We start from the raw sequence: 14,168 nt of genomic DNA on the forward strand, positions 1-14,168 counted from the left end.
GGACCAAATACTTTACCAGTTATTAGGGATATAAGGGCAAATAAAAAAGAATCCCTGTCTTCAAGAAACTCATAGCACGCGAGCAGGCAATTATGTAACATTTATTAGTTGTGATTTCTATGCTTTAACCCATTGATTTTATTCTCATAGAAATACTATAGAATGCATTCATGAATATGATACATACCTTTATTCCCCTTATACAGATTTTCATCTCATTATTTTACCATATATTTTGTAATCACTTCTATTTTACTATCAGATAAAAAATAAAGATAGGAATAATGTAATGTATATCTTCATATTTTTGTATCGATGTGCCTCAAGTATCATTTTCGAAGCTGATTTAAAAAAAAAATTTCGAACATTCACAAATACATGAACATTAAAGTATCACTTCTTAGATTGATTAATTTTCAATATTTCTTCAAATTTTTCCAAGAAATGGAAAAGGAGTGGATCTGTATACAGCTCCAAATCTCATTCCCCTCCTCTTTAGAAAGTCACTTTTATAACTAAAGTTGAGCTTTATCTTTCCAGTCCATACATCCATAAATAACATATACCATGGCTTTGCTTGCTTTTAAATACTGGTATTATAGCAGGATTATAGCCATGTGTGTGTCTTCCCTCTTCACCATCATTGTCTTTCACAGGCACACTATGTTGTCTTCTCCACCCCAAAATAAAACAGGAAAAACAGATACAAAGATCTTATTGACCTAACTGACCTCATAGCCAGAGGAAGATTGTTGAATGCATGACTGCAAAGCCAGTTTTTCTTCCTCACAAGGACCAGATTAAAATAAGCTAAGACAATAAAAAGAGAAATTTGAGAAGTAACAAAAGGGAAGACAAAAAAAGAGGGGGAGGATGGGGGAGAGTCTCTGGAGGGGACAGCAGGAACACAGAGGAAAGGGCTGTCTCCAAATGTGGATCTGCTGCAGGCTCACTACGTCTGTATAATCCACCATTCAAGTGTCCTGAAAACTTGGGAAGACATTTATAGGTAAATAAATGTGGATGGTTTATATGGGCATAGAAACACGAGAGAAGAATTTGGCTGCCTGACCACGGAAGTATTGAGAAGAACTGCATATGTAAATTTACCAATGAAAGGCAATGCAACGAACTCAAAGCTGCTGTTTGCGTCAAATTCTTTTTATCTTCTGTAAAATTTTTGCCTTCCTTGCTTAACTTTGGATTTAATATTTATCCACACTGCCATGTATGAAACTCTACTGTATTCATTTTCATTGCTGTAGAGTATTCTGTGAATATACCATAGTACGCAAACAACTGAAACAATGCTTCAATGAATATCCTGTTACAATCTCACTCTGCACATATAAAGTTCCTCTAGAGTAACAGAACTAGAACTGCAAGGGTATAGCATAAGCACATCTCCAATCTTATCAGATATTGCTTCATTGCTCTTCAAAGCCATCATATCAAGGAGTCTGGGCATGCTTTAAAAATCTTTTTAATTATTCAGGCTTCTTTTCTTTGAGTTGTCTGTTAATATTCTTTGTCCAGTTTTATTATTTATTGTCTTTTTCTTATTGGTTTGCAGGAGTTCTTAATAAATTCTGAATACTAATTTTGTATTGGTTACTGGGCTGTAATTATCTTTTCCCAATTTGTGACTTGACTAATCAAATTGTAAACAATGGCATATTTTGTAGTGTTTTCAATTTTCATGTAGTTTTATGTATCTACTTCTTTGTGAACTTTTGCTTTTCTTCTTATTTAAACCATCTTCTTTATTCCCAATGCCATATGTATAAACACTCTCATATTTTCTTTTGTAAGAGTTAAAGATTTCTACATTTAATAAGACTCATCTTTGATATGCTGAGAGTAGAGATATTTTTCCCTGTAGGTGACCAGGCACATCAGCGTCACGTATTGGTAGTCCATCTTTTCCCCATTTATTTTCTGCCCCCTCATATGTCAAGTTTCCATATGTGTAAAGTGTCACCCCTACTCTTTTCAACTGGTCTATTTATTAATGAGTGAATCAATATAATAGTGTCTTAATTATGAAATTTTATAAATTAAGACTGGGTAGGGCCAGCTTCCCACTTGTTTTTTGGACATTGTCTTAGTTATTCCTTGTCTTTTGCTCTTCCACATGACTTTTAGAGTCAGCTTGTCAAATTCTATCAAAGCCTCATTTAAATTTTGATTGAAATCATACTGAATTAATAATTATATTTTTGTTAAGAATTGTCATCTTTAGGATATTGAGTCTTCCCAAGCAAGAACATGATACAGCTTTTCATTTCATTCTTTTATGTCCTTCATTAATATTTTTTACTTTTCTGTATGAAAGTTTTGTACAAGTTATACTGGAATTTTTTCTATGCCCCTAATAGAGAGAGATCCTATTTGTATTGTTTTGAAGTTTGTATAGTTTGAGAGGCCTTCCTTAAGAAAAATAAATTTTCCACTTTCCCCTCTCCCTGGGGAGGCTATGCAAGTAAAACACCCTAAAACTAAGCTTCATTAGCTTCACAGTAGATATGCCCCTACACCCTTTCATTTTCTTTGTAAATTCACCATAGTGAATGAGATCTTTGGAAACTCCTAAGTTTTAAAAATACCAGTGAGTTTCACATGTTGACATTGTTTCCAGAAAATTGGCTATTTTATTAATTCCAAAGGGTTGCCAATAGTATCTCTTGGGTTTTCAATGAAGACAATCAAATTATCTGTGGGTAAGGACAATGTTGTCTCTTCTTTCCTATGTCCTATGTTTGTATCAAACATGACAAAGCACCAAATGTCTTTTAAAGTGCTATAAAACACAATGCCAACTAAAGTAAATAACTTGAAAAGATCTGAGGCCTGCACATTCCAACAGAAAACATAATAGTGAGCCCACTTCAATAAAATTTCCCCATACACACACATATATGTATACATGTGACATTTTCTAGGCATGATTTACTCCGACCTTACAAGTATTTAGTCTTCATAAAGATTCATGGATGCTTGGAACTCTTAATCATACTTAATACCAATTCTTATCCCCTAACACTTTCCTATCAACAAAAGTAAATTTGTACTTCACATTATTGCAAATTATTCACTAAAGATGAATGGTTTCTATTAGGAATGTAAAAAGCTACTCTGATTTTTTATTAAACTTATAAATTATTTTTCAAAAACTGAAAGTAGCTCTTGACAATAGCAAAAGTATTTTGTTTGTAACTTGGTGTGTTTTCAAAATTAACTACAGCATTCTAAGTAATCAAAATAGAACTTGTTTTCCCAGAAGGGGATAGTTGATAAATGAAAGCAGAAATCCTAAAAGTTCTTAATCCTGTATGAACAGTAATTTTTACCTGAAGATACTGAGTATATAACTTCTGCATTATTTCCTTCATCAGGATCCTTTGCAAACACAGTTGTGACCAACATTTTTACTGGTTGACCTTCCAGAACCTGCCATTAAAACAAACAGCTTACAAATGAGTTAACAAAAGTTTGAAAAGAAATATCAGTGGACTTTTAAATGAATGAATACATTATACATTTTAACATTTTAAACTATCTTAAATCCACATATAATTCAAATGCATACCATGTAAAAATTATACGGGTGTAAGTCCATGAAAAGAATCCTCCTTACAAATTAAATCTTTTATTCAATTATACTGAATTATCTGAGGCATCTGAACTAATTCTGACCAAAAGAAAAAGAAATTGGACTTACTAAACAATCTTAGATTTTTGGTGTATTTTAAGATTTCTAGAATATTCTCATTCATCCATCATCTCTTAGGACATTTTTTGAAAGGTAGTTGCTACGGCTTAAAATATGCTTAAAATAAGTATGAACCTTTAATTCAGAAAACAAAACTCATACAGGACATATCAGTTATCAGGAGCTGTCCTGAAATATTGAAATGTGCATGTGAAGTTCAACTACATGTTTAGAGTCCAACTGCCCAGTTAAGCCACAGGACATTTTAATAATATGATTATAAAGCGTAATGATAATACAATAATATTTTGCTTTGTTAGAATTTTTCTTTAAAGCTGAACTCAGAAGATCGGTTTAAAGTTGTGAGTTCCTCAATACTTTCATTGAGTTGTTCAATATGTATATTTGAGCACAATTTGAATGTCTAATTCAATTGTTCTAGAACAGTAGCTTCTAAACTTTTCATTATTGTAACCCATCTACTAAAAAAATTATTAGTAGGTCCAAACATATTTATTAATTATGTGAATGAACTGAGATTCTAATTTATTATGTATATTATAAAACATACAAAAAGACAGAAATGAAAAAGATGAGATAATATAAATATAATTGCAAGTTTGTGCATGTGATCAAAAGGATCATCTTTTACTATCTCTGGATGTCCACCTACCCACTTTAGAGCTACACGTTGTTCCCCTACCCTTAAGTAACTATCTTAGAGACATGTATTAATTGCCCTTAAGAAGCTCTGCACAAAGAGTTGCATGCAAACTACTGGAAAAACAAGCCACGTCTGAGCATTATCCTGAAGCACCATTCAGTTTGTATACAAAGGGCTGAACTACACTTATTAATAGAAAGCAACTAGAGGTACAATGCCAAAGAGCACATAGATTCATTTACCTTCTTAAAAGTTTTTTTTTTTTTTTTTTAATGTGCACAATATCTAGGTCTTCTAGAAAAAAGTACGCTCTGCCACACCAAGACTGATGTGATACATTCACATGTTTTACCACAAGATGGTGCTCAAAACAAATGACTTAAGATATTACAACTTCATCGCAAGGTTACTTCACAAACCTTCACGTGCAACTCCTTTCCAGGCAGACACTGGGGGAAGAAGGGCCTGTTATCATTGATGTCAGTAACTGAGACGTAAACCACCATGGTGGCATTTCGTGGTGGGGAGCCACGGTCTGTCACTAGCACAGTCATCTGATGGTGCCCCCGGTGCTCACGATCCAGTGCCACCCAATTGATCAACTCTCCTGCGGGGCACAGAGCAGAACAAGACACAGGCACTGTGTACCAGGCACACCGCGGCCAGAACAATTTCCAGAAGGAAAACCAAACACAAAGCTTTGAGCGAACATGCGACTTCTAAGACCATCTACATAGTGGTTTGGCTCTATGGTACTGTTGAAAAATTTTCTCAAGTTGCTCCTGAAAATGTCACTTTATATTTGTTATTCTTTGTATTTCAAATTATCATCCATCAATCATTTGAGCTAATAAAAATGAATTCATAAAAATGATAAAACTCTGCGGGAACTTAGTAATGATTGAGAAGATTTAAAACTGCTGCTTATCCCTCCTTATGCTGCTATACAGGATGATGGAAAGCACGTTAGCTCTGACACAAGTTCTGGATTTGGGCCCCAGTTTCCCCACCTCAGACATGGAATGGCCCCTCCGAGCCTGGGACTACTGTCAGGAAGAAATGTAATCACACATTTAAAAGTATTGTGCAAGCTATACATGATTACACAAAAGGCAGCTGTTATCACTACTTTAACATAATGGCTACACATCTTGCTGAAAATCAAATCATATTCCTTAGGCAATGGTTTGTGTTTTATGTACACAGGTATTTGTTTTTTATCTCACAAAATAGACATGTAGCAATGGATACTTACTTCCTAAAAACTCTTAATGCTTTAGAAGCTTTATTTCAAATATTTCTGCCTAGAGCTACACTACCTTTGGTAACTTTCCTCATGTGTCAGTCATGGAGACCCAGGTGTAACATTTAACTGCCTCTCCCTATTGCCAGGGACCATGGGAAGACAAGCACTTGGTCCAATAGCCTGTCTCCTGTTAGAGAGCTCTGCCAAGCATTGGTTTCCTCATCATTTATGAAAAAAAAAATGTACCTGTAAGAACGTGAGCATAAAGCAGCTACCGACAAACATTTCTATGGTTAAAAACTTTTTTCGTCTTAATACAAATAAAATAGCATTGCATAAAAAGAAAGTGGAAACAAGGAACAAAAATGACAATTCTCATTTAGGTAAGTTGCTGAATTGGTGAGCAGTGTTTATGATAACTGTTTACTGTTAATATATAAACTATATTTATAGTGTTTACTCTGAGGTTTTAATATAGATCATATACACAATTGCATTTTTTAAATTCCAAACTGTAAGTCTCCTCTGAAGACCTTAACTTCTGAATGGCAAACAGATTTTTATTCATAAAGCAAATCTGATGGATAAGCAGCAGCCTTGGAGGTTGGGGATGTAAAAGACTGCAGCTCCGGCTGCAGCGGGGGATGGGCGACACCAGGGTACGGTTCCACAGGAGCTCAACTCCTGGTCACTTGGAAGACTGCCCAGAGAACTGGATGAAAAGGGGGTGTGTCTCCTAGGCTCTGAAGGTCACCCTCCACCCTGCCTTGCACCCTGCTGTCCTTGGGAGGAGGAACAGTTTACAAGCACATATTCTTCCAAGCCCCTTCATACTCTTTAGCTCTTTCCCCCTCAAAGCATGGCACAGGGCATGTCAGGAATTGTCTCCTGTATTCATGGTAAGGAAACAGCTCTGAGCTTACGCTACTTGCTTAAAGCCATGCAATGAAATGAGGAATGGACACCTGGTCTTATAGGGGAGGGAAGATCAAGGGGGAATCAACTGTAGTTTGCTTATTTCTAAAGAAAAAAACAAGTGAAATAGAAGACCTTGAAAACTAGCCATATGGAAGTAAAGCGCAAGCAGGGTCGATCCTGTATACCTGTATGGTTTTGCCCTGTCAGAAGGAGTCCCAGCTTAGGGAGTGAATGAGAGTGGAAAGGCAGCTTGCAACCTTCTTGGCAAGTCATGTGCCCTGTGAAAACCTCCATCTGCTGAGAAAGGTCACCTTCTCCTAATTCACAGAACAGAGGCTTGAGAACAAAGGCTTGAAGTTCATCAGAACTGAATGTAAAGTCTGTCCCACTAAAGGCACGGCACCATCTGCCCAGGTTATGACACAGATGGTGTCTGCTGGACCCACACAAAGAGGGGGCTTCCTCTCATCTTACCAGCTGCATGACTTTGGGGGTACTACTTGAGCTATCCGAGTCTCAGTTTCCTGGCTATGTATTTGCAGTATAAATATATTTCATTGCAAGGATTAAATAAACTCCCTATAAACTTACACAACATACGTTTTAAAATATAGTGACTTTTAATCTTTAATTTCTTAATTCAGACTTCAAACATTTCATGGTGATTATTCCCCTTTTTCCTCTGGTTCCCCTGTCAGAATGAGAATGAAGATATACATTCTGAGAGTGATTTGGAAATCTTAACCAATGAATTCATTTCTAGCTTTACATTGATGATATTTATATTTCACAAAATACATCTTGACATTTTTTAAATGTCTACAAATGGAAAAGGATGGTTGCTGAAAAAATTAGCCTTTACACAAGGATATATTCAATCCAGTTCTGACTATACCTCTAGTTCAGAAAAAAACCCATATATTGGCAAGATGTGGGTATGATGCAAGGAAAGTATGAATTACTATGGGAGAAACTCTGTTCAATTTTTACTCCATTTTTAAGATCTCACAATACAGTAATCGAATACTGTATTTATTAAAAACCGTATTTCAATTGCATGTATGCACTAATGCTACACCTAACGATTTGAGTTTTCTCAATCTTGATTTTATTTAATTTTTTATTTGTATTTTTACTTAAAGACCAGTGTGATAGTACTCAATCCTCATTTTAAAGGAATAGGTGGAAACTATGAAGTGCTACCTGTATTAGGATTCATCTTGAAGAATCTTCCATCAGACAAAAGGAAATATAATAGCTGTCCATTCCTTCCATAGTCCATGTCAATAGCTGTAATTTTGCCTATTACACCTTGGGGAACAGGGCTCTCTTCGACTTTCAGAAACAGCACATCATGCAAGAAGGTGGGGGAATTGTCATTCTCATCCCGGACATGAACAGTGACTGTAGTGCTCACATTTTGCAACAATCCGTCCTCGGGGATCCAAGCAAACACTCTAAAATTGTATGTTTGGGTGGATTCATAGTCAAGCTGTCGCCGCAAATAAATCCAGCCCGTGTAAGGGCGGATTCCAAACACAGCAGAGTCTACGCTGGGTTCCAGCGAGTACCTAAGCGGCGAGGCTGCACGCTGGGGGCCAAGCGGGTGCGCCTGTGTTTGCAGTATTTGTGTCGTCGGTGAGAGAGACTCACTGACTTCCACTTGATAGACCAAATGTTCGAAAGTCCAGGATGGGCTGTGTTCGCGTTTCTCGATAACGACTGTCAGCACCAGCAGGGCTGCCCGAGGAGGCACGCCTTGGTCTTCGGCCCTGAGAATCAGCGTGAGCTCCCGGCGCTCGCCCGCGCCCAGGCTGCCGTTGAGGAACAGCACCCCCAGGGCTCTATCGATGGCAAAGACGCCCGGCTGCGGGCTGGCGATGGAGTACCGGAGGAGTCCGTTCCGCCCACTGTCTCTGTCTTCCGCACGTGCGAGGTACAAGGCTGTGCCAGGCTGCGTGGTCTGCGATATTCTAATCTCATCCGAGGTCCTGAGGAACGCTGGGTGGTTGTCATTGACATCCAGGACAGTTATATTGACCTCTGTGCTGCTGCAGGCTGGGGCGCTGCCGAGCTGCGCCTGCACGGTGAGCACAACCACTGGCTGCGTCTCGTGATCCAGGGGCTTCCGGGTGCGAATAGTGCCCAGCCACGGGTGAATGGAGAACTTTCCGCCGAGATCACCAGAAGAAATCCTGTAAAAGATGGGTTCTGAGGAGTCTGAAAAAGAGAGAGGGGGCAACCACTGTATGTCAAAAGGGTGGACCCACTGGAAACTTAGAAATTGAAATATTAATACAGTCATCCACTGCCTAATGACACTCCAATGATGGACCACGTATATTATGATGGTTCCGTAAGATTCTGACACCGTATTTTATTGTACCTTTTCTATGTTCACATACATAAATCCTTACCTTTGAGGTACAACTGCCTACAGTATTAAGTGCAGTAATATGCTGTGCAGGTTCGTAACCTAGGAGCAATCGATTATAACATTTAGCCTAGGTGTCTGGTAGGCCACACCATCTGAGTATACTCTGTGACGTCTGCACACTGACAAAATTTTCTAATGAGGCATTTCTTAAAACATTTCCCATCGTTAAGGACGCGTGATTGTATATTCTCCATCTACGGAGACTACTGTGCAATGTCTTAATTCCTCTGCTCTCCAAAGCCTGCTGAAAAGTGGACACGTGGTTTTAAGAATTTTTTGGTGTACGAAAAGAATGTCCAAAGGGAAAAGAGCAAGGCACAGGTTTCATATCTTCCTTCATCCTTCTTACATTAGTTAAAAGGGAAAGATATTCAGAAAATAATTCAGATACCTTTTTTATATATATTTGAGGAAGTCAAGTTAAATTTATGTTGATGTTTCTCTGTTATATCTACCTATGAAGGGCAAATACTCTCCATAGAGATTGTATAGTATTTCAACTTAAGTATGTTTTATGTTTACATTTGCTACCAGTTTGAATGATTTAAAAAATCTTGCTAGTCCAAATAGTACTTGAGCAAATAGCCGTGTGTGACTTTTTCACACTTGTAGAGGAACCTCTGCAGGATAAATTCCTAGAAATGAATTACCTCTCCAAAGAGCTTGTCCTCTTCCTGGTCCCCTCCTGTTCCTTCCTAAGTTGAAATACTATACAACTGTCTTTTAGGGAGACAGAATGACGTCCAGTTATCTGGAAAGTTGCTCAGTATATACTAAGTGGGGAAAGAAGCTCTATAACAACAAATACAGAAGGATGCATTTTTGTCAAAAACTTGTAAATTGTGTGTGAGTGTGTATGTGTGTGTGTTTTGGTGAGTGGGTTATAGGAGACATATACTTTGTATATTATAATCTGTATTGTTTTAAACATTCTTTTAAAAATGCCTATTATTTTTGTGATCAGAAAAAAAAATTGTGGGATGGATAGAAACAATGTTGGAAGAACAAAGAGCAAGCCACAGGTTGTGTTATCTCCCTTGTTTTGATTTGCATGGAAAGAAGAAAAGATTATTCAAGATTGTACTGCCTAGGACAAAACAAGAAATGTTCCAATAATGGACTTCCATTCAGCATAAGAAATAAGTACTTACTCAGGGGCTCTCTTGCTTTCACTGTTCCAATGGGACTATCTTCAGGCACATCTTCATAAACTAAGAAAGTGTACTTAGGCCTTTCAAATTCAGCAGGTGCCAGAGTTGTCTGGAAAATGTGTATGGTGACTTCAGCATTAATGACAGCTGTGAGCCCACCACTGTCTTGAGCAGAAACCATCAACGAAAGTGTAGTAGATTCCAAATGACTAAGAGGTGATGTTAAGTAAATAATTCCTGGGTAGGGAAAAGAAAACATTGGTAAACAGATAACATGCAATAAACACTGACGAGCAATAGAAACACCTGGTCTGTTAAGTGTATTGTGATGTTTTATTTATACGTTAACTTAACTGGGCCACAGGATGTCCAGACATCTGATCAAACATTATTTTGAGTGTGTGTGAGGGTGTTTTTGGATGAGATTAACATTTAAATCTGTGAATAAAGCAGATCATCCTCCCTAACGTGGGTGGACCTTGCCCAATCCATTGAAGGCCTGAATAGAACAAAAAAGCTGACGAAGAGAGAATGACTCCTGCTCTCAAGCTGGGGCATTGGTTCTTCTCCAGCCTTCAGACTCAGAAGCATTGGCTCTTCCTAGGTCTCAAGGCTGCTGGTCTTCAGTCTCAAACTATACGATTGGCTCTCCTGGTTCTCAGGTCTTTGGACCGAGACTGAAGCAACACTCACAGCTCTCCTGGATCAGCCTGATGGATCTGCTCACCCTGCAGATCTTGGGACTTACCAGCCTTCATAATCACATGAGCCAACTCCTTGTGATCAATCTCCTCATACATACACACACACACACACACACACACACACACACACACACACATACTGTTGGTTCTGTTCTCTGGAGATGAACTGATACATGTATTTGCCAACCAAAGAACTTGAGCATATTTGCAAAACAATGCCCAAATTATGTTAGGTAAGCAATATTTTCTTAGAGCTAAAACATTAGACATTTTAGAAGTATATAAAGGCACTAGAAAAATGTAAATTGTGTTATCTTTTTTAGGCCTTACCATATCACCAGCCCAAGATGACAGAAGAACAGATTATATCCCATAGTCCAGTGTATTCTATGCAGGCTAGCGCAGGGTTGCAGGGTGATTACAACCTGCTCAAGTGTCAGAATCCCAAGTCTACAGGATGAAACTAAAATTTTATCTTATGAGGTGTTTGACGTTTACCCTGAACTAGACTGTGTAGGGTAGCTGTCTTTTTCGACTGACTCCACTCCATCTTTGTTGGTGAGAAGAAATAATACAATAGCTGTGTACAACAAAACTTCAGCAAATGTAAAGATAATGGGGACAAGAGTGGCAACTTAGGCTTATGTATGTAGAGTATGTGAGAGAAGGTATTTATGGCTAAGTTGGGAAGAGATTTGGTAATACTGACAAATTGAATTATTTAATATTATTAATACTACCACTTAGTGTACTAGTTTAAAAACCTGAAAACAGATCTAATACAATCAACTTACGAAATGAACCTGTTAGTTTTATTTAATGAGACAAATGTATGCAAACTTATTAAAAGAATTTGCAAACAAATGGCTGGCCTTTATGGAATTCATCATGTACAACTGGCCATAACAATTAGTGAAATGAATGAATACTGCAGTCTTTGCCAGTTTAGGAGAAGTTGGCAAAAACATCAGGGGTATCAGTTTCTGGGCATTAAAAGGTGACATCCATTTGATTTCTTCCTTTTTTGTATAAAAATCTGCCCTCTTGCAACTTCAATTTCTTGTTTCTATTTCTATTAGGAATTTAATAAAATATTCTTATTTACTGAAATCAAATATCTTGCTTGGTCTGCTCTAAACATCCTCATTTTCCTTTTTTCCCCAGCTTTATTGAGGTATAGTTGACCAATAAAATTACATATGTTTAAGGGGTACAGTTTTGACAATTTGTGATATATATGTATACATACATACATATATAACCATTTTCTTTAATTATTCCTTACCTAATATGATTTTAAGTCATTTCTCTCACAGTTCTTTCTCCTAAATATGGTTCAAGTTGATCATCTCAATTTTGACACCCAAAGCTAACAAACTTTGCTTCCATATACAATTTTACTGTTACAGAGTAATAAACACTCTTTATTAGAATACTATAAAATACTAATGTAACCAACTATTACTACACCAGTTTTTAGTAGCCATATTCCCATTTGGTTTCAGACTGATTTGATGGTCCATCAAAGCACTCAGTACTTATCAAAAAGATTTCCAAGTCAGATCTTTCCCATCTGTTACTGGTGCAGTTTTTTGAAAAAAATATTGCTTTAGTATTAAAGTCTCTAATTGATTGAAAAATAAAACTTGAATATACGCATATGTGTACAGAAGAAAAGAAAGTCTCTCTACCGCAACCATCCCCACTCGCCAGGTATATATTCTTCCAGAGCTACTACTGAATTCCAATTCCAGAGACGTTTTAAAAGATTGTATGTTGACCCCTGATAATTATGACAATGAAAAATTTAATGTCTGCCTCAACACAACCTGGTCTTCCTGCACCCCGACTGACTCCTTCTGAACTATTTTTATATTTGTGTTAGACTAGTTGTCTTGAAATTCAAATCTAGGCACATCGATGACTCCCCAAGTTTTCAGGGTAAATCTCAAATGCCTTAACATACCAAGCCATTCACAATGGCCCCTCTCCCTCTCTGTAACCCCATCTCATAGCTCTCTGTGTCATAGTTCTCTGTACAGTAACTTTTGCTCTAGGCAAAGTGAACAATTTGTAATTTCCAGAAAAGACCTTGCTGTCTTCCACCTGGATTGTTGCATCCTCTTCCCAGAACAACTTCTTCATCTTCTTTGACATAACAATTTCTAGTTGTATTTTATTTTTTTATTATTATTATTGAGATGAAGTCTCGTTGTGTCGCCCACGTTAGAGTACAGTGGCATGATCTCGGCTCACTGCGACCTCCGCCTCCTGGGTTCAAGTGATTCTCCTGCCTCAGCCTCCTCAGTAGCTGGGATTACAGGCGCACACCACCATGCCCGGCTAATTTTTGTATTTTTAGTAGAGACAGGGTTTCACCATGTTGGCCAGCCGGGTCTCGAACTCCTGACCTCGTGATTTGCCCGCCTCGGCCTCCCAAAGGATTATAGGTGTGAGCCACTGCGCTTGGCCTCTAGTCATATTTTAAAACACAGCTCAAGTTTCATCTGGGACAGCTGGCCTTCTTTTTTCTCCACTTAGCTGTAGCTACCACTGTTCTATGACCCCACAGCAGCCTGGGTACATGTGCCTATTATGAACTTAACATGTCTTACTTAATTACCAGTTTTTAATATTTTATATCAGTCCCTCATTTACTCATTAGTTTACTCAATACTTTATAAATAAAATTAAAAGACATTTTGAAAATATATAAACGACAATTTACTATACATAAGGGGAAGAGAGTTCTGTAAACAAAATGGAAAATAACTGAAAGTTCGATTAGGAGTGGGTAAGGACAGGTAGTTTAGATAAGAAATAATAAAATGTTAATAAATACAGTACTGCTCAAAATCACTAATAATAATGAAAATGCAAAACTAAAACCACTACCTCATTTTTACCTCTCTGTTTTCCTAAAATATTTAAGTGATAATATCCAGAGTTAATAACAGGTTGTTATTTATGTGCATTCTCCAAAAGGCATTTTGGTGATATTTATCAAAATTCTAATTGTTCACATTCAATAACGCGGAAATGTACCATATATTTGTGTAAGTACACAGAAATAAATCAAGAGGATGTCATTTGGAACACTGAATATGACCTCAATATGCATCAAGAAAAGAATGGATGGTTCACTCTATTGCGGTATGTCAATACAATAGAATACTATGTCGCATCAAAATAAAGTAAATACACGTTTTCATCTAGAAAGATTTTACATGCTCCATTTTATGTGACAAACAAGTTGCAAAAGTGAGTCTATGTTATCAATCCATTGTGCTTAAAAAAATAATGTCAGTACTGCATGTATTAGCCAGGATTCTCCAG

The 14,168-nt window shown here is 37.3% G+C and overlaps 1 protein-coding gene across 1 annotated transcript in view; it reads right to left on the reverse strand.

Annotated features, from left to right (window-relative positions):
* DCHS2 (dachsous cadherin-related 2) overlaps positions 1-14,168 on the reverse strand; it is a 266,804-nt gene that overhangs the window by 99,403 nt on the left and 153,233 nt on the right. The window contains exons 4-7 of the mRNA XM_015139368.3: positions 10,129-10,365; positions 7,744-8,760; positions 4,796-4,983; positions 3,351-3,450 (exon numbers count right to left, since the gene is read on the reverse strand). Of these exons, the coding sequence (XP_014994854.3) occupies positions 3,351-3,450; positions 4,796-4,983; positions 7,744-8,760; positions 10,129-10,365 (1,542 nt within the window). The remainder of the gene's footprint in view (positions 1-3,350; positions 3,451-4,795; positions 4,984-7,743; positions 8,761-10,128; positions 10,366-14,168) is intronic.

This window comes from Macaca mulatta, chromosome 5 (assembly GCF_049350105.2).
Source record: "Macaca mulatta isolate MMU2019108-1 chromosome 5, T2T-MMU8v2.0, whole genome shotgun sequence".
NCBI lineage: Eukaryota > Metazoa > Chordata > Mammalia > Primates > Cercopithecidae > Macaca > Macaca mulatta.